The sequence below is a fragment of the Lipophrys pholis genome (genome assembly GCF_963383615.2).
Source record: "Lipophrys pholis genome assembly, chromosome: 4".
Lineage (NCBI taxonomy): Eukaryota > Metazoa > Chordata > Actinopteri > Blenniiformes > Blenniidae > Lipophrys > Lipophrys pholis.
Genome location: NC_137637.1, coordinates 29695788 through 29719365, shown reverse-complemented (window position 1 = coordinate 29719365; position 23578 = coordinate 29695788). Strand labels below are relative to the sequence as shown.

General features: G+C 41.4%; 1 protein-coding gene across 4 annotated transcripts in view; it reads right to left on the bottom strand.

Annotated features, from left to right (window-relative positions):
• Window positions 1-23578, bottom strand: part of ephb2b (eph receptor B2b) — a 137199-nt gene that overhangs the window by 76940 nt on the left and 36681 nt on the right. For all 4 annotated transcript variants that reach the window (XM_080460965.1, XM_080460964.1, XM_080460966.1 and 1 more), the window contains exon 2: window positions 10812-10891. In XM_080460965.1, coding sequence (XP_080317091.1) covers window positions 10812-10891 — 80 coding nt within the window. The remainder of the gene's footprint in view (window positions 1-10811; window positions 10892-23578) is intronic.

Genomic DNA, 23578 nt, shown 5'->3' with positions numbered 1-23578 from the left:
AAAGACAAAGCATAGTTGTGATGTTTGCCTTCTTGTCATGCTCTCTCACGTACTTTACCACTTTAAGAAGGACTGGAAACGTCCCGACAAATCACTTAAACGCAGCAGAGAAGCTCTGGCTTATGTGACAGTGTGTCCGGCTGTCTTTTTTAAAAATGGATTATTGTGTCTTAACAGGACAGATTCATAGCACACACTGTGATGGGTTATTGACATTGTCGCGAAAGCTGCTTTAACAACTGTCAAGGATTGAGGGAACATGACATGGATTTTCCACAATCAGAGTCATACTAAAGTGGCATAATCGTATTACACAGATAATCATATAAAGAATAATCAAAGGGGGAAATTTTACTCCAGGCATTTGGGGGAGGCTGTTTTATCTCAGAGTCCATTATTGTACACCAGTTTGAGTCTTTGCTCTGACAATATAGAGTCCAGATGCATCCTCTGTGGTTTTCTTGCCCCTGAGCTATGGATCAAACCAGCTTTTAACACCATGCGCTCTCACCGCCAAGTGGGTCGTGACCTTGACCTCAGCATCACAGCCAAGAAGAATTCCCGTTCACACACACCCCTGAGCTACTCTACATGGCCCGAACCTTCTCCTGTTTTGCCTCCCCTCCTTCACTCTTCACTTCACAGCTGATATAATTTCTCAAATTAGTGCCCACTTAGTGAGGATTCTGACAGATTCTGTCGGGTTTGGAGAAGAAAGTCACTCCTCTTGTTACAAAGACGCAGCTTATCAAACACTCTGACTAATTAAAAGTGCTTTAGTTTGTAATTCCCATGTCCCAATTAATCACTGCTTGTGTGGTGCTTGGCTTGAACCAACCCCAAAATATCACAGGAGCCAACCTAAACAGAAACGTCTGATGTGCAACCAAAATACATTCAACAAAAATTGCCCTACAAAAAGTTGTTTATCTGAATAATAACCAGGGCTTTGTTCTCAATGAGCTTAGTGAGGAAAAAAAGTTCAAGTATGTGGTGTGCAATTTGCTCATTAAGAGGCAAATATGATGCTTGTTTAGATTAATGATAGACAAGAAGCTCTCCCAGCAATCTCCAAACATTTCAAAGTCTTGTTTGCCCATTAATATCAAATTAACTTTTATTTATCTCACATGTAGCCTGTGCTCTTCGCTGGTCCTATCTACACTTTTTTTTACATTCAACAGATACTCCATGGACCTAAACGATGAAGACGGACAGCTCAAAGGTGTTTTAAACCAGTCCTGGCATGCAAACTACAGTTTAATGTTTCTTCGTCAATTTCTTCAGGTTATATTTTTTATTTTGACGGCTCATGTATTTCACATGATCGTGACAGCAGGTTTGTCCGTCAGCATTTAGATTCACAGTAATGTTTAAATCAGAGTTTGGAAAGAGAGTCTGAGGCCTTTCTTCGAGGGAATTCGAGGCTCTCAGGTTGGGAACACTGCACTGTCAGTCTCATTTCTTTATGGTTATTCTCTGTCTCGTTCTTCTCTAGAAGGAAGTACTCTGTTGAATTAAAAACGTGCAGAATTGTTGTTCAGTCCGGGTAGATGGTCACCACCTATATGTTGGTTTCAGCTCGAGGTCTCTTCTTTCCCTCCACTGCTGCCTAGCTGAGGATGGTTTCTTTTCTTTTTCCTGTAAATTTATTTTCAATTTAAAGAGTCGTGAGATGGCCGAGTTGAAATCGGCGGTATACAAACGAAACTAAATTGAATTGCGTTTATTCTGCTTATATCAGTCACACTGAAGAAATTGATGCGTAGCAGGACAATCTATCTTTATGTCATCTTAACTGTGCTCCTGCAGAGTACCAAATTGCATGTTGATGCAGGTTTAAGAGGCGTTTTCCACCTCGCAGCTTTACAATTATACAACTTAAACAAGCTGTGAAGCCATGGTGATATATGCTGCAGGTCCACGTTGTTAAGCTCTGAAGGGAAAATCTGTCTTTTGCCCAGATCTGGCAGACATCATCATCGTAGGTCATGAGCAGCCATTGACCTTCCCACTTGTTGGGGAGCAGTAGGGAGGCTGTGGGCCAATTAAACAACAAGTGGACAGCTTGCTGGTGGTGAGCGGAGAGCGTTGGACAATCACAGTTTAATAAAATGAACCAAGAGGCAGGTGGGGGCTGCTGCTAATGAGGGATGCAGACAGGGGAAACTCCGGGAGAAAGTGTCGGCAGTGACGTGAAGGGAGGGGGGGGTGTAGGGGAGGGACGAGTCCGACTCAAAAAGACCCCAAACAAAATGTGTTTTGATGAAGGGCCCCTTTTTGTCCTGTCACGGCCCCTTTGCCCCGCTTTCATCAGAGCCAGTGGAGGGAAGCAAATGGGGCATAATAAGAGCCTAACGATCAAGCGCAGAGTGTGAAATTAGAAGAAACGTCTTCATTTTCACAGCTTTTCCCCTGGCTTTTTACTGAGTGCAGTAAAAAGGGGTGGTCATGTGTTTAAAGTATGGCAGGTGGAGGTAACACTGATGGTAGATGTCAGGATAGATTAGCTCGAAAGAGGGAGCTGCACTCAGAGGAAGGCTGAAATCTTTGTTCTTCCTGTAGTCAACAGCCCTGGGCTCAGTGCATTGAACAGTGCAATATTAGAACAAAAACATAAATAAATAGATGTGTAATAAAAGGAAGAGGTTTCGTACAAACCAAAAGCATATTTAGTATTTTACAGAGGGAGCACTGTTGTGCTTCTAAAATATGTTCAGTAACTTTTCAAATGTATTAGACATAAGACAACTGCAAGTTAAACAATAAGAAAATGTTTAGTTTTTTCTTTTTCATGCTACAAAGGCTTTCTTCCTCAGAGAAACAAGCCTTCATAAAGAAAAAAAGACAAGGTTTGTGAAGCAGACTGCGCCACTGGCTCTGAACAAAAGCGCACTGTTTTATGTTTTAATTACTGTTGTTGGTGTATGGAGCCCCACAGTCCGGGGTCACGCAAATAATTTCCAATGTTTGGAACAATAGATGAAAACACAAAGCAGTTTCAGGCAAACGGACTGAAACAAACGCCACTGTAACCCACCAGCATGTGAGATTTGAAGAGCCGGCTCGGATAGTACCTCTAAATGAACCTAGATTGGATCTTTAGTTATATTCAAAAAGCACGGCATAGTGTCACTTGAATGACATCAGAATGTAAATTGCCACAATGATGTTGCAATGTGATATTATTAAATGTATTATGATGATAAAGCTGATTTCTATTTGGATCTAATATCATGTAAAACCAAAGCTCTTATTACCAATATTGATATGATACTAATGCTTTGTATTGTAAATGGTAAAAACATAAATAATTTCTTTATTACATTAAATTATTACTGAATTTGTTGTAGGTTTATTAGGCTCAATCAATTAAAATAACATATGGATCAAAATCCATTAGTATAGCAACAGTTGCCGACTGTTCATAAAGACACAGATGTTTTGAATATTTCAAATTTTAAGAAGATTTAAGCGTGTTTTTTTTATCATGGATTTCAACAGCCGGTAAAATCGGTACAATGTGAGAAAGATTAGGAAATCTGACTGAGCCTAAACAACACTGCTCCCTATCTCCCCCATATTTTGAGAGACCCTGCAATAGTGTACCTGCATGGGATATGTTTACAGCCTGGTAAAATATGAATAAGACTGCGACTGTGGAAGTAGTTATTTCGGTGGAAGACGTGTATGTGCACGTCTCCGTGTGCAAACACTCGTAAAAACACTGAGATGAAATACAGATGCAAACAGCTGTGAACTATTTATTTGACTTTCTGCAAGCGGCCATATAAATGAACCTCGGCTGAATGAACATTTAGGATTTATTGTAGACTGAATCTGTGTGATAAGCGTCGGCACCTGCTGTTTAGATAGAGCAAGTCAGATTACAGCTACATTCTACTGCCATTGCACGGTTCCCAAAACAAACTAGACTGTTTATCCCCTTGCAGCAACTGTCAGGCCATCCATACTTTCAGAAAGTCACGTTTGTGTCCAATAATGATCAGCTATACATAGTGTAATTTATAAGAGCCTGAAGCAGTAAGACTGAAAGGCAACCGCTGTAAAGAATACCAATGTGAAGTTATTACAGCGTGCAGGACTACTGCAGAGACTGTTATATGTCAGCTGCTCCTCTCTTCCTCTGGAGTTATATGAGGCATTACGGTTCAGTGACGCTTACTGAGAATGAGGTTCAAAATCGATTGTGCCAGTCGAGGAGAGAGAAAGAAAAGTTCAGCTGACCTGCAATCCATACGTCTCTCTGCTTTATCTGTAAAGCCATGCGGAACGCACTGACAAGGCTGAATTATAGACTGGAGTTACAGCTACAGCTGAGACAATTCACTAAAGACAGATCTCTGCTTCATTCATGTGGAGCGCCAAGGAAATAAGTCCAAGATCACCTAGACCTGCAGATCTGGATTTATCTTTGTAGCAACAAAAAACTCCAGTAAAAGATTTAAATGGGAGTAAAATCTAAACAAATTAAACACGAGCCCAGTGATCAAGGATTGGTGGGTTTTTATTTTGTAACCTATACCTCATTGACTACATGACACACTGTGCAGACTGAACAATGACAACCTCCACTGAAACGGCTGCTATGACACATGATTAACAGCATCATCCCCTGCAGTTAGGACACACGTAAATGGACCAAGAAAGAAACGATTTATGTGGCGATAATGTGGGAGGACGAGATGAAGCATTTGGATGAATTTGGGAATTTGCACTAGTGTTGCCTTGATTCATGAGAAGACCTTTACTGCACTGGGCCTTTCTCACTCTTCATACGTTCCGCTATCACCACTGCACGTCACTAACGTTACGTGTCTCTATCCTGTGATCTTGCCTCTCTGTAGCTTCATTTAGGATCTCTTAAATATGAAAGTGGATGTCTGTGACCTGACTTTCCTGCTTTTATCACATCAGCAGCGGGCGGATTCCCTTTCCTGACACCAATTGTGTTATTTACTTGTTGCTCTCTGCATAAAGTCACCTTACCAGTAAAAGACACTGATAGTGGAGTGTACGTGCTCATTTGGTAAATTGGGTTTTTCTCTGTAAAAGTGCCATGAGTTGTTGTTATGCTCCAACAGGTTCCTGCTGTATTGGTTGGAACGTAGCCATAGTTACAGCAGCAGTCACACGGTGAGAAGACTGTCCAGAATTTCGGACCCTGACAGAAGCCGATCTACATTTGGTATCAATATATGAATATACTTCTCTCTTTCTATGCTACAAGACATATTAAATATATTATGCATATGATCTCATATCACACCTCAGCTACGTCTACCAGCTGAATTAAAAAAAAACGAAAAGTATTTTATTTCTTTTAAATTAAGTAGATTGTTTGAAATAGCCAACACTTGCCCGTGCTTTTAGCACTTCTTTTCTTTTTCTGCTGTGACAACAAAATTGGCTCGAGGAAATGCAATATAGTTTCATAGATGGAAAAAAAAAAAACTGCTACGAATCTGCAGAAAAATGCTGAGCTGGTCATAAATCAATTGTTGTACATCTCCAGTGGGGCTTCAACAGTGTGTTCAAACTACAAGCAAAATGATCAAACTGTCAGCGTTTAAGGGTTTCGTTACAAATATGCCCGAGCAAGAAAGCTTCTGCAACAATCAGACGGTCAGTAACTCTGCTCGCTACAAAACGTTGACCACAAACACACTCCTCGTGATCGCTGTGGTGAAGTCCCGTCAAAATTCTGACAAATAGCTTGACCTGGCAAACACAAGCAAAAAGACTGGCCGATGGTCATTACCATCATTCAGAACTTTAAATGACGGCACAATGGGTATTTGTGAGACGAGAAGTGAAATCGAACCAAATTGAAACAACTTGATCTATTACGGCTCCCGCCATCAAGAGCGACGGCTACGCTACAGGTTAATGTCCTTTAATCAGAAACAGACACTGGTGAAGCCGTAACCTATAAGTCTGGGCATGAAAGCTATAGCTGCACTTAACAAAAGGCACAGCTTTTCAAAAAAAAAAAAAAATTCAAAAGTGAAGTGAAACATTAGTCAAACAATAGTGTGAACGCACTCTGAGAGCACTCAAACATTTAACAGTTTCATTGTTTTGACAGAACATCGAGCCAGTATTTATCACTTCTTGTCACTGCAGTGTTTGAATTAACCTGAACTAGCTTCACGGGGCCTGAGCCACATTACATATCACTGCTCTATCACTGACAGGAGTAAATAAATTATTCACACAAAAGCAGAGAGAGAGAGAGCGAGAGAGAGAGAGTGAGACCCAATGGAAAACACCCGGGGCGCAGTTGCCCCATTTGCAGTTGTGGGAAATCTGTCAGAGCAAGAGCGCCTTCCCTAGAGGGACACAGGACAAATGACACCCTCTCTCTGCATTCAATTACTACGAGAGAGGCCATGGGAGCCAAATCCTGCAGGAGGCCAGGCTTCGCAGTGAGGAGAGGCTAACCCACACACAGTCTTAAGTAGAACTGTCTGCTCCAGTCAGCTTCAATTACCACTGTCCACTACTAATGCACAACATGTGAAACGCCAAGAACACTCCCATCTTTTAGCCCCCTTTTTTTTTTTTTCTCCACTCAGTTGCATGTGGACTATGTTTGCATATTTGTTTGACTCATTTGCAAAATATAATTTCACATGCTTGGATTATGAGTTACGGCAAATCAGTGGCCAATTTCCAGTGACCCTGTGTTTTACAAATTACTTGCAAAGAAAAAAAAAAAAAAAAAGGGTTATGTGGAGAGAAAAAAAAAATGGCTTGTTGGTATGCCACATGTCCACAGTTACACATAAACAGCCATAATCATATTCCAAAGGAATGTTAATACAATATGCAATTCAACTTTGATCAGTCGGAGGGAACCGATTTATCTAACATTGTGCAGCTTCTTATTGCTCACTTGGCAATGTGGCGTGTCCCCAAGTGACATGAAATATATCCCAGTCCTGGACCACATCATGACACATATATAAGGATAACCCAACCAACACACACTACCTCATTATGCACACTAACTATGCACAAGACCTCACTTTTTTTTTTTTTTTTTTTTCTTCCTCAGAAGCTCTAAGTGCTGTGCTACCACAAGTCCATTTCCTAAACGGCTGCCTGTTGTCAGCACTTCATAATTGTAATGAACGGGTCAGGAGGTCTGACCTGATGTTAAAACGTCTCTCAGCTCCACTTGAGATGAACACACTGACCACTTAACCTAACTCAGCCAGCCAGCGTAGCTTCATGAAGAAGATTCTTAATGGGTGAAAATCCCTTTTTGAGGAGCCACACATAAATTATTTTGAAACTACTGTTTGGGGAGGGGGGGGATCAATATTCATTAGTTATATATATATCAATTATTTTAAATTACAAATATAGACTGGGGGAACCCTACAGATTTAACAACTGACTAAAGGCTGCTTTCTATTTCATGACCTGCAGCAAATCAACAAATCCAAACGCTCATACTCGGAGTATGACTCTGTAGCAGCTGGTGAAAACTCTACAATAACATATCATTTATAATAAACATTTAAATATTTTGTGGGAAACTCTGTGAGCAAAGATAACATAATCAATAAGGAAATGCATTTGATCTATTTCCATGTGTTTTATGCAAGTGTTTGCCAAACTTTTATTTTTATTTACAGCCCCCAACAGTGCTGCTGAAGCCCCCCTTATCTCTGATTTACCGTGAAGACATTCGCTGGCAGCCACGCCGTCTGTCACAATCTACACAACCAGGACGGGGTCTGCTTTAAATTCTACAATGTGACTTATTATGGTTTTCTTTGACAGGCGCTTGTCTACTCTTGACAACCTCAGAGCAGGCAAAGCCTTGTGACCTCTGGCACTCCCAGAGGGGCTTCGGCCGCCAGGTTGGGAACTACGGCTTTATGCCTCCCGCAGACTGTACAGAAATAGTCAAGTCGACAACACGCACGCAGTGACAAGCGCTTCAATACACGAGCCACCAGTGCTGCGAGAGACGAATACATTAGACCACCCATTATTAAAATCATTGGCGTATTAACATGAAGCAACCCAGCGGAGGAAGATGCGGAAAATCTAGATAAGTTCCACGTGACACTACAGGTTTTAGGTAACTCCATATGTTTCTTTTAGAGATGTTAAGGTGGGGAAAAAAATCATGTACTCTACAGCTTTTTTTTTTCCTCCCTGATAATGTGAAATCTAAATGTATTCATCAGGCCAATGAATTCAAAAGCAAAATGGGAAGTTACTACATATAATAACGCGTTTTAGCATCGTTGAGCCTGTACCCATCGGGCAGATTGTAACCAAGTTGCCTCGAGGCTCGTGAGTATGTGTTAGCGTTGAACACGGCCTGCACCAGTTTTCCAGTGTGGGTGGAGTGAGGCATGTGAAATGTGTCTCTCATTGCCAGAACCTGAGAGCGTTAGTCAGAACACAGTAAACTTGCTAACTGCCCCAGGCTGAATTTGGGTTTTCGCACCAATTCTCAGTGTTTTTTGACTGTGCCATTAGGAATAATGAAGATGCCCTGCTTGTGCCGCTAAAGGACAAACTATGCCCGACTGTCATTTAACATAATTAAAAAGGAGAAACTGCATGGCTATACACGAGCAGGGTTGTAAAACTGGATTTAAACGAGCTCAAGTGCGTGGCATAAATCAGCTCCGAAAATGTGCTGCGGGAGGATGACTTTATAGGTACACTTAAAGATGTTTCTTATGATAACGATTTGATAGGCGTTATTCAAATAACCTGTAAAATAAGACTGGAATAACACCAACTGCCATAACACTTTCGACTTAGCATCCTGCTCTTACTTGTTTGCGTTTCCATTGTGCTGAAATGTATCACATGCCAAGTTAGGATATATTTCATGAGGCTATACAGAGTAGTGAAAGCCAACTGCTGGTGCGGCGCTCTGCTGGACGTTACTGATCCACTGACTAAGCCCGTGAAGCCGAGCATATATGTGTGTAAGACAATAGCTTCTGTAAAGCACCTCTTGCTGTTATACTGGGAGTGAGAGGGAACGCTGTTTCCACACCTGTTGCCCTGGGCCATAAGGGGCAAGCTATCTCCATCACCGTCACTCTCCACTCTCCACTGGACCGGCCATTTGACTGACGCGGCCACATCGTCGTAAAAACTTTGCTGCCCACGCTGATAAGGCCAACCTATACCTGACTAAATCCAGCGGCTTAAGGGCTTTATATTTCATTGTGTTCCAGGAGAGGGATATACCATCGCTGAGCACGGGGGTTTTAATAAAGGAAAGGAAAATATCCGAGGTCAAAAGCAGAAAGAAGGAACTTTCTAAATTCCTCATGTATAAATCTTTTCGGGAAAATTGAACGTGAAGCTATTTGATTTGGAAGAATGAGCGACCGCAGAATCAGGCAGAATACCACACATTGCTGGAACAGAGATGATCCTCAAAGAGCTTAGAGGTCTTTAGTTTGATGTTTCGACTCTAATTTCAACTCTCGTTTGGCCAGAGTGAACATTTTTTACTGAGCAAAACAGCAATGACCTTTTCAGGTTCTTTTCTTCACTCTTCAGTTTCCACTTAATATTAAATCTGATTAAGAAAAATGCAGAGTGAATGTTTTGCTGAAACCAAACATTTTGTAAAGATGAAAGAAAGATGTGATGTAAACTGTCTTTGGAGTGTGTCTCACTCAGCTCTCTCTCTCTCTCTGTGTGTGTGTGCAGATTGGATCCAGAGCTGGAAAGAGAAAAGGAAACCAAGCATCTTTATGCTTTGGTATTGATTGTGGAAATTAGCAGGGAGGAGACATTGTACCCTCAGGTTGTGAGAGACGGAGTTGTCCTAATTTTTTATTTTTTTTTTTTGCTGAGCAGCTTTGAAGTTGTTTTATGGAACTGTTGAAGGCTAGTTTTCTTTTCTGCTGTTTTTTTTTTCAGCTCGAAAAGACACAACGTGATGGAGGATAATTCAAACCATCTTTAATAGAAACCACAGAAGCATAAATAATTGAATAAAATCGGCAGTGGTTTTTTGAAATGCACCAGCAAATAAGTCTACAAGGTTTTTTTTGGGTTTTTTTCTCTCTCTTCTGGGCCCGTCCTTAGAAGCCTAAATCTTGTGGTGGAGGGGAAAAGAGAAAAAAAAAGAAAAGTGAAGGAGACTGAGACTTGGGTTTTGGCTGCTCTAAGTGGGCCTGGCTCGCATGTGGCCAGTAGGAACCGATGCCCTGGCAGACCATGTGGAAATACTGTGCATCAAACACCAACAAGCCCCGTATAACACATTGCTTCCAGTCTGGCATAAGAAGAGACATATTTAGCTTAAAGTTTTTGCTATGCACCACATAGTTCAGACACAGCCAAGATTGATGAAATCTGGGACAATTGTGAAAAAGATAATCTAAGATTATTTATATATTGAGATAAAAAGAAAAAAAAGAAGTAGTTTACACCATAAAATGACTTTTCTTCTTCTTCAAAGTATGTTTGGTTTTTTTTTAGGACAATAAAGGACTGTTGAATGCAAATGATTCAAAACTAAGTGGACCGCACTCTGGGGAGCCAGCTGTCTCACTCAACTCTGACCTTAAAGTGAGAAACCAAAACACTGACGACTAACTCAAATAAACCTTTCACAGGGGACTGAGCAAATTGAGACATTATTAGCATTTTAGCAATTAACAAAGACAGGACCACCTCAGTTCTGATGGGGTGAAAAGAGCCTAAAACAACTTGCATGTATATCATTACTTGAAATGATAATTCAATTAATGCTCCGGCAGGAGAAGCCGACGGAGCAGGTCACTTACACTGTTGTCACTCGACCCTGACACAGGGTTGACCGTCCAGCCGAGCTCCGCCGTGGCCGTGGTGGAGTCCATGAGTGTCTCTGTGAAAGAACATAGGAAGCAACTGTGGTCAGATGATCTGCTGACAACATGAAAATATTGCTGTGGGTGAACAGAAACCACTTTGGCGAACACAAAACATTTTGAGACATACAATAAAAGTCGAAAAAGAAAAACATAAAATTCAGCTATGGAGACATTTAAATAAATATCCTCAGAGAGAGCTGATGACAGGTTTCATTTTTTGTTTGTGTTCATTACTTATTGGAAAATACAGCAAAAGCATTAGGTTTTTTTTTTATATGACGACAAGAGTGATTAGTTATATATTTTTGCAGGAATTCCTTTGTGGAACAATGAATAATTCCACTCTGTCCAACTTAGCGTTGTGTGGTGCTGGAGCAGATCCCAGCTGACTATTAGTGAAGGCATGATACATGCTGTCCATCACAAGACAGTCACACACACTCACACCCACTGACGGTTTAGAACTACCCACTAACCTGAAGAGCATGTTTTTGGACAGCAGTTAGAAACAGGACTGCCTGCAGCAAAACCCCTACATGCACAGAGAGCCCCCCCCCCCCCCCCCCCCCCCACCCCAGTCCAACCCGGACTGAAACCAGGGTCTTACTTGCTTTGAGGCGATAGTGCTGACGGCAACAGCACGGCAGAAATGCACGGACCAGTTTACATGCGTTAAGGGAGTGTAAATGGGCCTTTGGCTGTTTGGCATGATGCAATTTACACAGGTAGAGTGCTGAGAGGTCCACGTAACATTGACTTAGTGTTTCTGAAATACTCAATCCATACTGTTTAGTTTTTGTTTATCACCAGTAAAATCTATAATGGCTCCAAATCAATGTTCCCAAGCACATGATGATCAGTAGGCAATTATTTAAGACATTAGATACAATTTTATAGTTGTGCTGTAAATTGTGAAAATTCTAGCACTAATAGTAAACGTACTCAACACTTAAATGACTGTTAAATAAACTTGAGTCAATTTTATTAAGTTTTTTATCAATGGTATGATTTGATTAAATTGTTCTACATACATACAACATACAAGTTTTACCCAAAATAGTTGATATTGAAACCAGTCAAACATAATCCTCTGTGTGGATCTAAAACAGGTGAGACAAAGCCCGAGCAACCAATTATGGTGTGTTTAGTTGGCTGGTAAACAAGAGGCCAGTAAAGCAAATCTCCATGGTAGGGAGGAGGGGCCGCCCTATATGCCTCAGATTAGCTGGTGGAAAGAAACACCTCTGGTAATTGGGGTCAAAGAGAATGTGCCTCCTGTCTGTCATGAGGTCCTCTGTGGCACACATTCCTCCAGCCTGCCCCTGAATGTCTGTCATATGCTCACTGAGCCATTCACGCTGTCACCTTCTTTGCCTTTCTTTCCCTGCTCTCTGCGGCCCGTGTCCTCCTGCCTGCATTTCCACCCCGCAACTTCCTTTCAGCTCTGCCTCCTGTCTGTGTGCAGCAAAGGGCAGGTCTAATGAATTTCTCCCGCTGATTAGGCCTGTGTCAGTCTTGTGCTCCGGTGCTGAGCTGCAGCAGATGGAGAGACCATTCATCAGGTTCACGGCGTCAGCTGCAACTCCAAAATGCCACAGAGGGATTTAGAAACCCCCTCGACAAACACGACTACTAAGCTCGACATAAGTCACAGTCAGAGACTGTAATACAGGTCCGGGACACAACTGCACAATGCAGCTCTTCATTAATGCTGTGATTATAATTGGAGCTATTAGCGTGGGTTAAATGAGAACAGAACAGAGGGAGGAAACATAATGTGTGTCCCTAAGATTACATAAAATTCAAAAGTTATTTTACAGGTAATGAGTGAGTGAATCAAAGAAGGGAGGATTTGAAGTTATGTCTCGCAGGATTTTGTTTAAGACTCTCTGCACAGTCAGCTTTGTACCAGCTTGCAGGATATTTCGGAGACTTCCAGATATTTCATAACCCTGGATTTCCTCTGATTTATATTCCAGCACAAGCCACAGCTTTTAATTAACAGGCTCCACACGCAATGGTTTATTTCAGGTCCTTCCAGTGCCTCACCAGCACTCACAAGACATAATACTAGATTCCACATCCTATTCAGTTATCACAAAGCCCAAATCGTATAATTAGGTAGATGAGGCTGCAATTGAGCAGCTATTGATAACCTTGTGTGTGACTCAGAGCCGAGCAGCCTACAAGGGTGTTAGGCAGTGAAATGGTAATTATCCTCGATAATGATAACGATAATTAGTGAAGGAGTAAAGTGAGAATAATGAACCCCCTGTGTGGTGGTTTAGGAAGTGTTGTGGGGGAATTGGGGGGCAGATTTCCCGAGGAATGTTAACACGGAGTGAATGACGGGTCAACCCCTTCCATAACCTCCTCTTTCTCCTCCTCTGCCTGGAGGAGCAAACCTCCCTGCCTCTCTTTCTCCACGACTCTATCGTGTCCTTGCTACTCAGTGACCAAGCCTCACACACAGTACTGTTTTGCTCGTTCTCACCTCCTCCTCTCAGTGAGACCTCCTCTTTTTCTTTTTTTTTAAATGCTCTTTCTCTTGCTATCAGTGATACACATGCTGGAAATAGTAGTGCATCACTCTGAAAGACTGATCACTTTTCCTCCTCCTGCTGTCTACACTACAGTTCCGGCAGCCACGCCGATTCATTACCTCCTGTGGAGCAGAGCACCACATAGCTCACCACTGTCAGCCACTGCCTCGTTCACAGTCTGAACCCCCAACCGTGGCTGAGCATGGCTGCTCAGCAAGACGCACTGGCCATTAATCAGGAGGAGGACATGACACAGAGTCTCTGGGTTGAATCCAGTCACAGGAACCTCCTATCTTTGTTTTTTTGTTTTGTTTTTTTTCCCACTTGTGGACACTTATTTCCAGAGTACTGAAGGTATTTGGATGTTGTCACTCATGGGACTGGCAGTGATTTCTATAGAGAAAAAGTTCATAGTACATAAAGTTCACCTATATAGGACTGCTTTTACCACATCAGCAGTCTCTAACCACTTTAAATGAGGTACAGTTACTCATTCACACACCGTGGCAGCTTCCTCTGCTCCCATTGGGAGCAACTTGAAGTTCAGCACCTTGACCAAGGACACTTTGATCCATTTACATGCAAAAGTGACGATCAAACCACCAAATTGGGATTGGAAGTCACTCCACTGCTCCAACTGAGCCAGAAAATGTACTTATGTTACTACTCCAAAATCAAGAGCTAAGCAGCAAAACCTACCAACATGTGGAGATTTTGAATGGAATAATATGGTAAAAGTCCAAATAATTCTGGAAAATCTATTGGAAAAATCTACACAGGAAGCACTTTGTGTGATCTGCCTGATCGTAGCAATTAATCAGTTAATAGTTTCTATCTCAAAGCTTGGGATACTGCGCAAAACAGTCCAAAATGAAGTATACACTAAGGGTAGTGGTAAGCAGTCAAAATGTTTATGTCAAAACCTTTAAATGATATCTATAATTTACTTGATTTTTCCAGCTGAATGACTACTTTCAACACAGTAAATTCCCATTTTAAGCGTGTAATCAATTGTTGTGGTTCTAGTGGACCTCTATCCTGCAAGTTTGAAAGTGTGTTCATGAGTTACCGGGAAAATTCTGACCTCCAAGGAGAGGAAATCGACCTAATTGCTGTCAAACTTAGGATTCCCCAATGGGAATATGTGAAGCTTTGGGCAACTCAGGCACCTCCAAGCCGCCACTGGTCACACTGATTGCGTCTACTTTATTTGTGGGTTATGAACCATCATCACTATGTACCGTGAAAAATAGGTTGCAATCCTAATGGAAAAGGGTATTTCAACACTCAACTACTTAAACGAAACAGTCATAGAAAGCGAAATACAGTATTCTTCCGGCAAAACAAAGAAAAAAAAACACATTTTGAAGGGCTTTAAGTAATTGGGTTGTATGTTACCTCACACTTCCTTGCAGACCTCACAGGATATCCATTTGGACTTGATTAAGAAAAACAGACTTCGATGAAACATAGTAATGGTCCATGCATATTGTACTGTACAGTACCAGGTGTAACTTAACTATCAACTGAATCAATTAGGCCATGTAATTCTAAGTTGGTGTTTCAAATAATTACACTGAACAAAAACAAGCTTTCCCAGAGATCTTTTTTCATGTGATGCAGCCTGAGAAACATTTCTCATTCCAACAGTTTGTGCCACCCAAAGAACACATCAAGTGTAAAAGTGACAAAGTGTTTCTCTCTCTCTCTTTTTTTTTTTTTTTTTTTTTTTAATAAATGGATTCAAGCTTTATATAATTCAGGTACAATGGGTACAGTGGATGGGAGGTGCAGTGGTTAATAAAAATACAAACTTGAAAAAACAAATAATAGAAAAATGACAGAAAATATATGATAAAACATTTAAGTTAATTAAGTCCAATTGTTTCACTTTAAAGTGCACTCTTGATTCACAGCTGGTATATTTCAGGTTAAAACTCTGGACGTGGCCCTTTTCTCTGAAGAGTTTGGCTGTCCTCTCTGTGCCTGGGTTTTCTCCGTTTTCTCCGTCCAGAAACATGCGTTTGAAGCTCATCTGTGACTTTAAAATTGCCTGTAGGTATGAATGTGAGAGCGTTCAGTTGTCTTTCCCTCTGTGTTTGCTCTGGGATGGCATGGCAACAGGCACCCGGCCTTCTACCATAATCAGCTATGATCAGCTCTAGATTTCTGTTCTTTTTTGTCAAGGGAAAAAAAATAAAAAATCATTAAAACTTTGCCTAATGTCTTTTTTTCAAAAGTACAGTCAATGACCTCATTTCAAAACATTAGCATATTTCACCACAGATCCTCAAACACTGGAAACTATGACATTCACTTTAATGCAAAACCGATTAAAACAGTCCTCTAGAGCTTGCTCTTTGCTTGAGAAAAAAAAAAAAAACCGACTGTGCAGTTTGTAGGATGAAGGACCTAAGTAACACTGTAGTGTGTTGTTCAGAGGGACACATCCAGCGCTCAAAGATTCGATGACAAACTGCAGTCTCTTAATTCGCCACTTAAAGCAGTAAGTGTCTCTGCTTTATCTGTGTGGCGGTGAAGTGATGCATAAAAGCGTTTTAAAGTTTTGAGCTCATGGGAAAATAGCCTCTGTGTTAGTGGTCAAAGACTTCAATGATACTTCACCGCCTGTGTGAACCAAAAGAAATGTGTTCAACAATGAAACATTGATGTGAGAAGCTACTCTGTTTCTAAAAAGTACAGAGAATATTAACAATACGACAGTAAATTATTAATTTTCTGGATGCCTTCTATCTTTTTTTAAACTTGATACCCTCTCTTGTGAAGGGGGCTATGAATATGCAATGAGACCTAGGAGTCTAAGAAAAGCCTACTAGGCTGAGAGTGCTTCCTCCAACACTTCCTGAGACTAAGGAGAGAGTTTAGTGCTGATCTGAGAGAGGGCTCTCAAGTGAGAGGCTGTCTGAAGTGACAGGCGGGGGGAGTGAAGGGGGGGCTGCGGTACTATAACAACACTCTTCTTCTCTAAGAGGGGTCAGTGCTTCATCTCAGCTTTCTAAAGAAAGCAGCAGTATTTTCAGTGAGGGATACAGAGAAGAGTTGTTCACAGAACAGACATTTTAGCTCAAACAACCGGGGCTGGAAAATAAACATTCTACATATGCAAATGGGCACAAAGACTGCGGGACCCAAAGTTGTGTGTGAGCTATTGTATTCAAGCACCAACAAATGAGAGACACAGGGAAAATCAATGATATCGCTCCTCGATATTAACATGCTGGGTGTGCTCTAGTTCAGATGTCTTACTGTGTGTAAAATCTATTCATCCATTCACTTTCTCCGCACAAAAGTCTGTTTACTTCTTTTTCTTGCCACTCTTGTTTCTTAGCTTCTGCTGTTGGTATTTGACCATTCAAGACTTGCCAAAGGGCATATAGAAGTTGTTTGGGCTTGACAGAAGGATAGCCAATTAGTCAGAGGAGACAGACAGAGCCACGCAGTCTGAGTGATGGATGTCTCTACCGCCACGAGTAATCTCTGAACTAACCTCGTACACATTTTCCCAGGACAGGCAACTAAACAAGTGCTGCCTCTCAAGCAGTCGTACGTTTCTTGGCTTTCAATTACAAGCGCACACATGCTGGCACATGCTCATGCGTTTTTATATAGTGAGATATTTCTCCTTGACTTTCTTTTCCCAGCATGAAGAACCCAATTTGAAGAATTGCTTTGCAACATATTGCATCACTGTTAAAACCCCGCATATAAATGAAGTTAATATGGTCCAGAATCAAAGAGAATATACCAATTTTCCAACAAAGTGGCCTATATTTGGGTCCTACGGTTTAATGAGGGTATTTTGAAGAAGCAATTGACCTCCAAAACAGCGTGAAACAGCTTGGAGGCATGACTTCCTTTTATCTTTTTTTGCCAAGATAACTGTAGCCTCTGCTCTCTGTGGAACAAATCACTCTCCATTCAATTTAACATCGACATAAACCACATGCTTGCCTTTGCTGTGATAATGTCAGCTAACAGAGCTAAAAAATCAGCTAAACATCCACTCCACAAAAGCCATGCTGTGAAAAGTTCAGCCTTGCCACTGTCGAATGGTGCATGTGCATTAAATTGTGTTTCACTGACCACCTGAAACCACAGCATTTGATAGCAAATGTGGGAAGTCTGCAGTGTGTACTCCAGTTGCAGAGTAACATGAGCAAGCTGTTCATTGTGCTAAAAACGGACTATTATATGGTGGACCCAGGACGGAAATCTGCCCAGATTAAGAGGAAAGGCAATGATATACCCTTGAGGGACTGTGTGCAAGTGCAGAGACGTGATTCATAGCTTTAATGATGGACAAGGCTACTGTATGGCCTGTTGGAAATAATAACAGTCTGTTTCATTTAGAGGGAAGAAGTGGATGGAGCCCCTGGTCCAGAGCAACTCAGCTCAACTTATCTGTCAGCACAAGCTGGGCCCATTAAGGTGCAGTCGAGCTCCCAGCACTGTCACATAACAGCTTATCCTTGTGTGTTAAATGAATTCTTAATCCCGCTTTTACAATGAAACAGGCTTTGTGGACCATGTGGCGCTGACCCAAACCCCACAAGTACAGCTTTTTCCCCTCCATTTTCAAGTGTCAACGACAGACTGGCATGCAACCCTGGCTATCCAGGTGTATCAGTGGTTAGACGACACATCAGTGAGATTTATATGGTGTGGAGGTTACTATTGTATCCCGAGAAGGCCGGGCTGGAGTTTGGGATGATGATGTAGGTGTTTCTGGGGAGCAATGAGGTTGGGCTCAAAGTTCAGCCCCACCTTGCCAAGGCTGCAGTGCACTGGGTTTTCCAAGGGGAAGAAAGATGGGGGAGGAAGCAGGGCAGTTGATCTTGGCACAGCCCGGTGCAGTCCGAAATATAATACTACACACACAAACACGGACACACAGAAAGGAGAGCACTCTGAGAGCGGCAACTGTTGACAGAGTGATACAGCATGGTGGTCCCAGGGGACACAACCAAGATGTACGACAGTAATCCCTACACAGCCAAGATGTGTTATCAGTCAGTGAAACTGAACTTGTCAGCCAGGCCAGGGGGCAACAGCCAAAAACAAATGTTAAGAGAAACGAAAAACGTTCTTTTTCCTACCGACGAATGACTGAGACACTGTCAGTTCCTCCACCAGAACTGTAACTGCTTCTAACTAACTCTGGCATGATCTCATTTTCAGCGCGCTGGAGGATGAAAAGATGCTACTCATTACTTAAGGCCGGCAACGTAACACGGAGACTGATTCCCATATTTTATGCCCCAAATGTATCAAACACTTTAAGGCAGATTATGTTTGAAAAATTTGACCTTGTACCATATTTAAGGGTTTGATATCCATGTCACTCCATTATTCTCAATAGAAAGAGCTTTAAAGAAACACAGACCTCTGCAAAAATTTGATAGTCTGTTTTCTCCTTATACCTCAGCTGGCATATTTTCTTGCTCAGTTTTTGGGTAATGTCTGTTTAAAGAAATGTGCCATGTCCATGAACCATATGGCATATGGCATGGCTCGACTTCCCCTAACTCGGGGAAGTTGTTCCACTGGTTTGATTACTTGGCTCACAATGAGAAGAGAAGTCTTCCAGGAAAGTTTGCATGTTATTCCTGCGCTGCCATGGGCTTTCTCTGTTTACTTGAGCTTTCTTCCACATTCCAAAGACATGCATTTTAGCATTTAATCTTTCTCGCTACCAAGTGGTCTGTAACTCCATTTGGATGCATGTCTGTCTCTCTTGGTTAGCCCTGCTGACATCATTGTCCAGTGTAAGCTGGGTCAAAACCCTGAAATCCAAACTTGAATAGTTTTCAGTTGGCAAATGAAGTGGATAGAACCTGGTATTTCTGGCTTTTATTGACATTGCTGTTCTGAAGGTGCCAACCAAGCTGAGCTGATTCTAAAGAGTGATCACTAATTGGTTGGATCTACATCTACACTAGAGGGTTAGTTTAGCTTTAAACACTGTCTTCACAAAACCTGTCACTTGAGCTGTGATGTCAGATTCGGCAGACTCTGCTGTACTACTTAAGAAGTCCTTCATGTTGCTCACCTTCAGTCTTAGAGGTGTACGATATATGTTGTCTACGATAGTATCGTAAATGTTGTTTTGACGATGTAATTTTACATTAATGAGTAAAATTAATGTATTTGCACCATCTCGAAAAGAAAAAGCAAAGGCGCATAGTCGGTAATGAAGAGGTGCATGAGGTGCCTCAGAAGCCGATCAGCTGGCAGGATTCAGTCACATGGCAATAACCTTTCTCTCCCACAAGCAGTGTTGGCGGCAACAAAACACACGGATGAGAGTCTCGCACGGAGGAAATATGCAGCAATCTCGACGGCACGACGTGAGTCTACCTCACTAGCCTGGGATTGGTTTTCAACGGACTGATGTTGCTCGAAATAAAGTTATTTGCAAAACATGCCGGTGTCTGAAGGCCCCTGCATACTCCCTTTTTGAAGCCATAAGAACAAGAACAAAACTCGGCAGTGACGTCAGCCAGCTGCAGAACAAAGCCGGTCGATTCACATATCTTCTATACTGCTTCATCCAATTCAGGGTGGCAGCGGCTGGAGCCAATCATGCTGACTATTGGAAAAAGCAGGTTGCAGCCTGGACAGATCAGCGGTTCGTAACTGGGCAAGCGAAGAGACAAGACACTCACATTCACACCTATGTGAAATTATACAAATCAACCAGTTCACCTTAAATGCATGTTTATGGACGATGGTGTGAAAAATGCAAAAGGGAGAGGATGCAGACCACACACTGAATAACCTCAATGGACTTTAATGTGAACATTCTCACAGTGAGGGAAGAGTACAAACTGCTACAGAACCATACATGGTTGATAGAACAGTAGCCTCGCAGCATCACAGGAGTTGTTGTTGGAAATATAGATCCACTGTCACGCCAATCATCTGAAAGTATTGCTTTTTCTCCCAATACACTAAATATGTTTTTACTATTAGTTACACCTGTAAGTGTATCATTAGTGTGGTTTCACCCATTAAAACAGTTTAGTTCTGAGTGACACAATATTTCATGGTAGAGGGACACCAATCCAAGCAATAAATTGCAAGTGGAAACAGTCACCTGGCCAATCACGAGCTGCGTGAAAGAAACCTGGCTAGTAACACAAGTTTGAGGATTTATAAGTACGCTTTACATATTTTCCAAATCCCCGACAACCCAATGGGACCTGTTTTACAGATCGGTACATTTTAAATTTTGCAGTGGAAAATTCAGTTAAAAAAGAAAAAAGAAAAAAAGGCTTCCCACATTTTTAAAAGCTGCAGCTGAGGAGAACATGCATGTGGCTAAAAAAAGAGGCCATACAAGTGACATTCATCCATCCAATCCAATCGTTTGAAGTGTTGTTTGAGCACTCTAGCATTCATTTATGAGTGCAGTTGAAATACCTGCAGCAAAGTTAGACGGGATGCACAAACCTCTTTTCATCAAAGTGACAGCTTTTCAGGTATCGCCACTAAGTGACTTGATGGAAATGATGAAAATAATCATCACATGCCTCCCACGCCTTGCCCACAAGCCATTAGGCAAAGGTGGATGATTAGAAAAATGCGCAAAACTCGTGCAAGAACAAGAATGGATCCTTCATTTCACAAATGCGGTCCGACATTTCACATGAGAGACTTTGCTCTCTTTTCCACGCTCTCTTTCTTTCTTGACGCTTTACCGTTCCGGGGGGCAATAGTGATACGCTTCTATTAGTCCAAAAGACAAGATGTTCCCCCTAGCCTAAAACATACTCAACTGAAAGAGAGGGAGTGAAGGGACTGAATTCCCCTCATAATTTGTCCTACATGAGATTATGTCGGTGGTAGTCAAGGGAGCAGCTATTTCCATGCCGGCGGTTTTGATTGGCACTTTCTGCACAGTGTGGAGTATTAGACTAAGTGGGTGACAATGGCTGAGAAATGTAACGGAGATAGGATACAAGGAAGAGCAAATCTGGAAACTTAAAACACGGAGAAGCCTGAAGAGGTCAATTTTGGGGCGAAAAGACACAGGCACTTTGTTTTATTGTTTTGGCCTGTCTTTGTTTAGCAGATAACAAAAAAAAAAAAAAGATTCTGCCACATATTATGACCCAAGTGAAGTCATTAAAGTCTGACAAACAAATCTAGTTTACGATCTACTCTACATCCTTTTAAATTGCCTCTCAACCTCGGGAAGATGCTTTAAACCACACTGTAAATTCCTCAGCAGAGGCTCTGGGTCCTATCGTTTGAAGTTTGGATATAAGCTTCAACTTTCAGGGTTCAGAGCTACAATTCAGTCTGACACTGACAAACTGTCACCGAATGAAACACCCACTAATGTAAAAAGTGAAAATGAGACCTCTTACAAGGCAAAAAAAAAAAAAAAAAGTAACCCTATAAAGTATAACTGCCATTTTAGCTTCATTAGTTCTCAGGAAAACTAATGAAAATATTACCATTGGAGTTATTCTCAACCGCAAAACCCCCAAAAGATAGGTGGATAGTTTTCTCACAAGTGCTAAAGTAAGTAAAAGTGGAAAGTTTATATTAAAACTTGTGAACGGCAACAGCCAGCTCTCGGGGAGACTTTTATGAAAGGGAAACTTTTATGAATGTCTCTACAAATCAGCGAAGTAATGAGCTACACAGGTTTGACTACAGGACGGACAAAAGTTGAAAGGGAATAAAAGGACTTGCCGAGATGCCTCACATCGATGTAGAAAAATGCGATTACTTAAGCTGCTCAACCTATTTCAAGGGAATAAAAAAATGTCTTTTGGTTGCCACATCTTCGCCTGTGTTCAGTCTTAGATCGTGACTGATCAGATGGATTCTGTCAATCCCGATCGTAGCAGGATGACAGGCCGAATTTTCTCTATGTGCATCACAAGCAAAAGCTTAGGACTTTGTGAACACCTGGTGCAGGTAAAATCATGAATTTCATATAAATCAAAGCTCGTATAATGCATGAGGATCTTTGCCCAAACGCATGATATAGGTTGCATATAGGGATGAGCGGCCCTGGCATTAAGTGTAATAGCTTTATAAGAGTTATCTTGAAAATGTGAAGCTCAAACTTACAGACATTTTCAAAAGTAAAAAGAAATCTCTCCTAAATATTCATTACCGACTGCACTGTAGCTTCACATGACCTGCTGTGACATCTGTAATACCAAAGTAGTAAAGCAACACACTGAGAGGGAACATTTAGGCGTCTGACAGTGAAGCTGCTTTCAAGTCCTTTAAATCTCAACTTTGACTTACTTTATTTGCCCGGACTAACACATTTAGCTGTATTAAGCCTTTTAAAGCTTGAATATCACATGCTGTATATGAGACATTCAGACTGTTACCAGCACCCTGCTGCTGCATATGACAACTGAGGACCAGCAGCATAAGCTTAACAAATTCGTTTTGCACATCATCGAGTATCAAACAAATCTGTCTCAAAATCACCTGAGGTGTTAAACTTGACTTGTTATTTTAACACACTGAGTTTTATGGGTTGGGTACTTAGGGGCAGGAAGCAAAAAAAAAAACAACCCAAAAAACATGCTTGCTTGTGTTTAATCATAAATGTGACTCCTCTGGATCTGTAAATGTTTCACAAAATCTAAATAAATGAGTAGCTCCCCTTGCTGAAGAGATGTCGGTATTTGTCTCAGGCTAAGTTGTGATTACCGGCAATCAAGGACGCAAACAGCGTGCCCTCACTGTGCGTGTGAAGATGTGTTGTATAATAAATAGTCCCTTTTCATGAAATCAAGCGATAATAGATTTTTATGGCACCGGCGCAGTCTGGAAAAAAAAACAGCCTAACTTTTAATACATTTTAGTGTTCCATCTTTTCATGACACTGCTGCAGCTCGTGCACTTTATTCTGCTGAATGAACAAGGACAGTGATTGCTAGTTAAAAGAGTGGCCTTGTGAAGTGTAAGCACAGGGAATAAACATGCTCACCAAATGACACAACCTATTCATGTCCTTGTCTATGTACAGGGGGTCATTTTTAAGGTTAGCAGGTTATATAGTTTACTTTGGGGAAATAAAGAATCGCGGTCCAGATTCAGGCATGATAATCTTTTCCAATTGAAACAAAATGAATTAAAAAAAATAATAAATCTATTCTC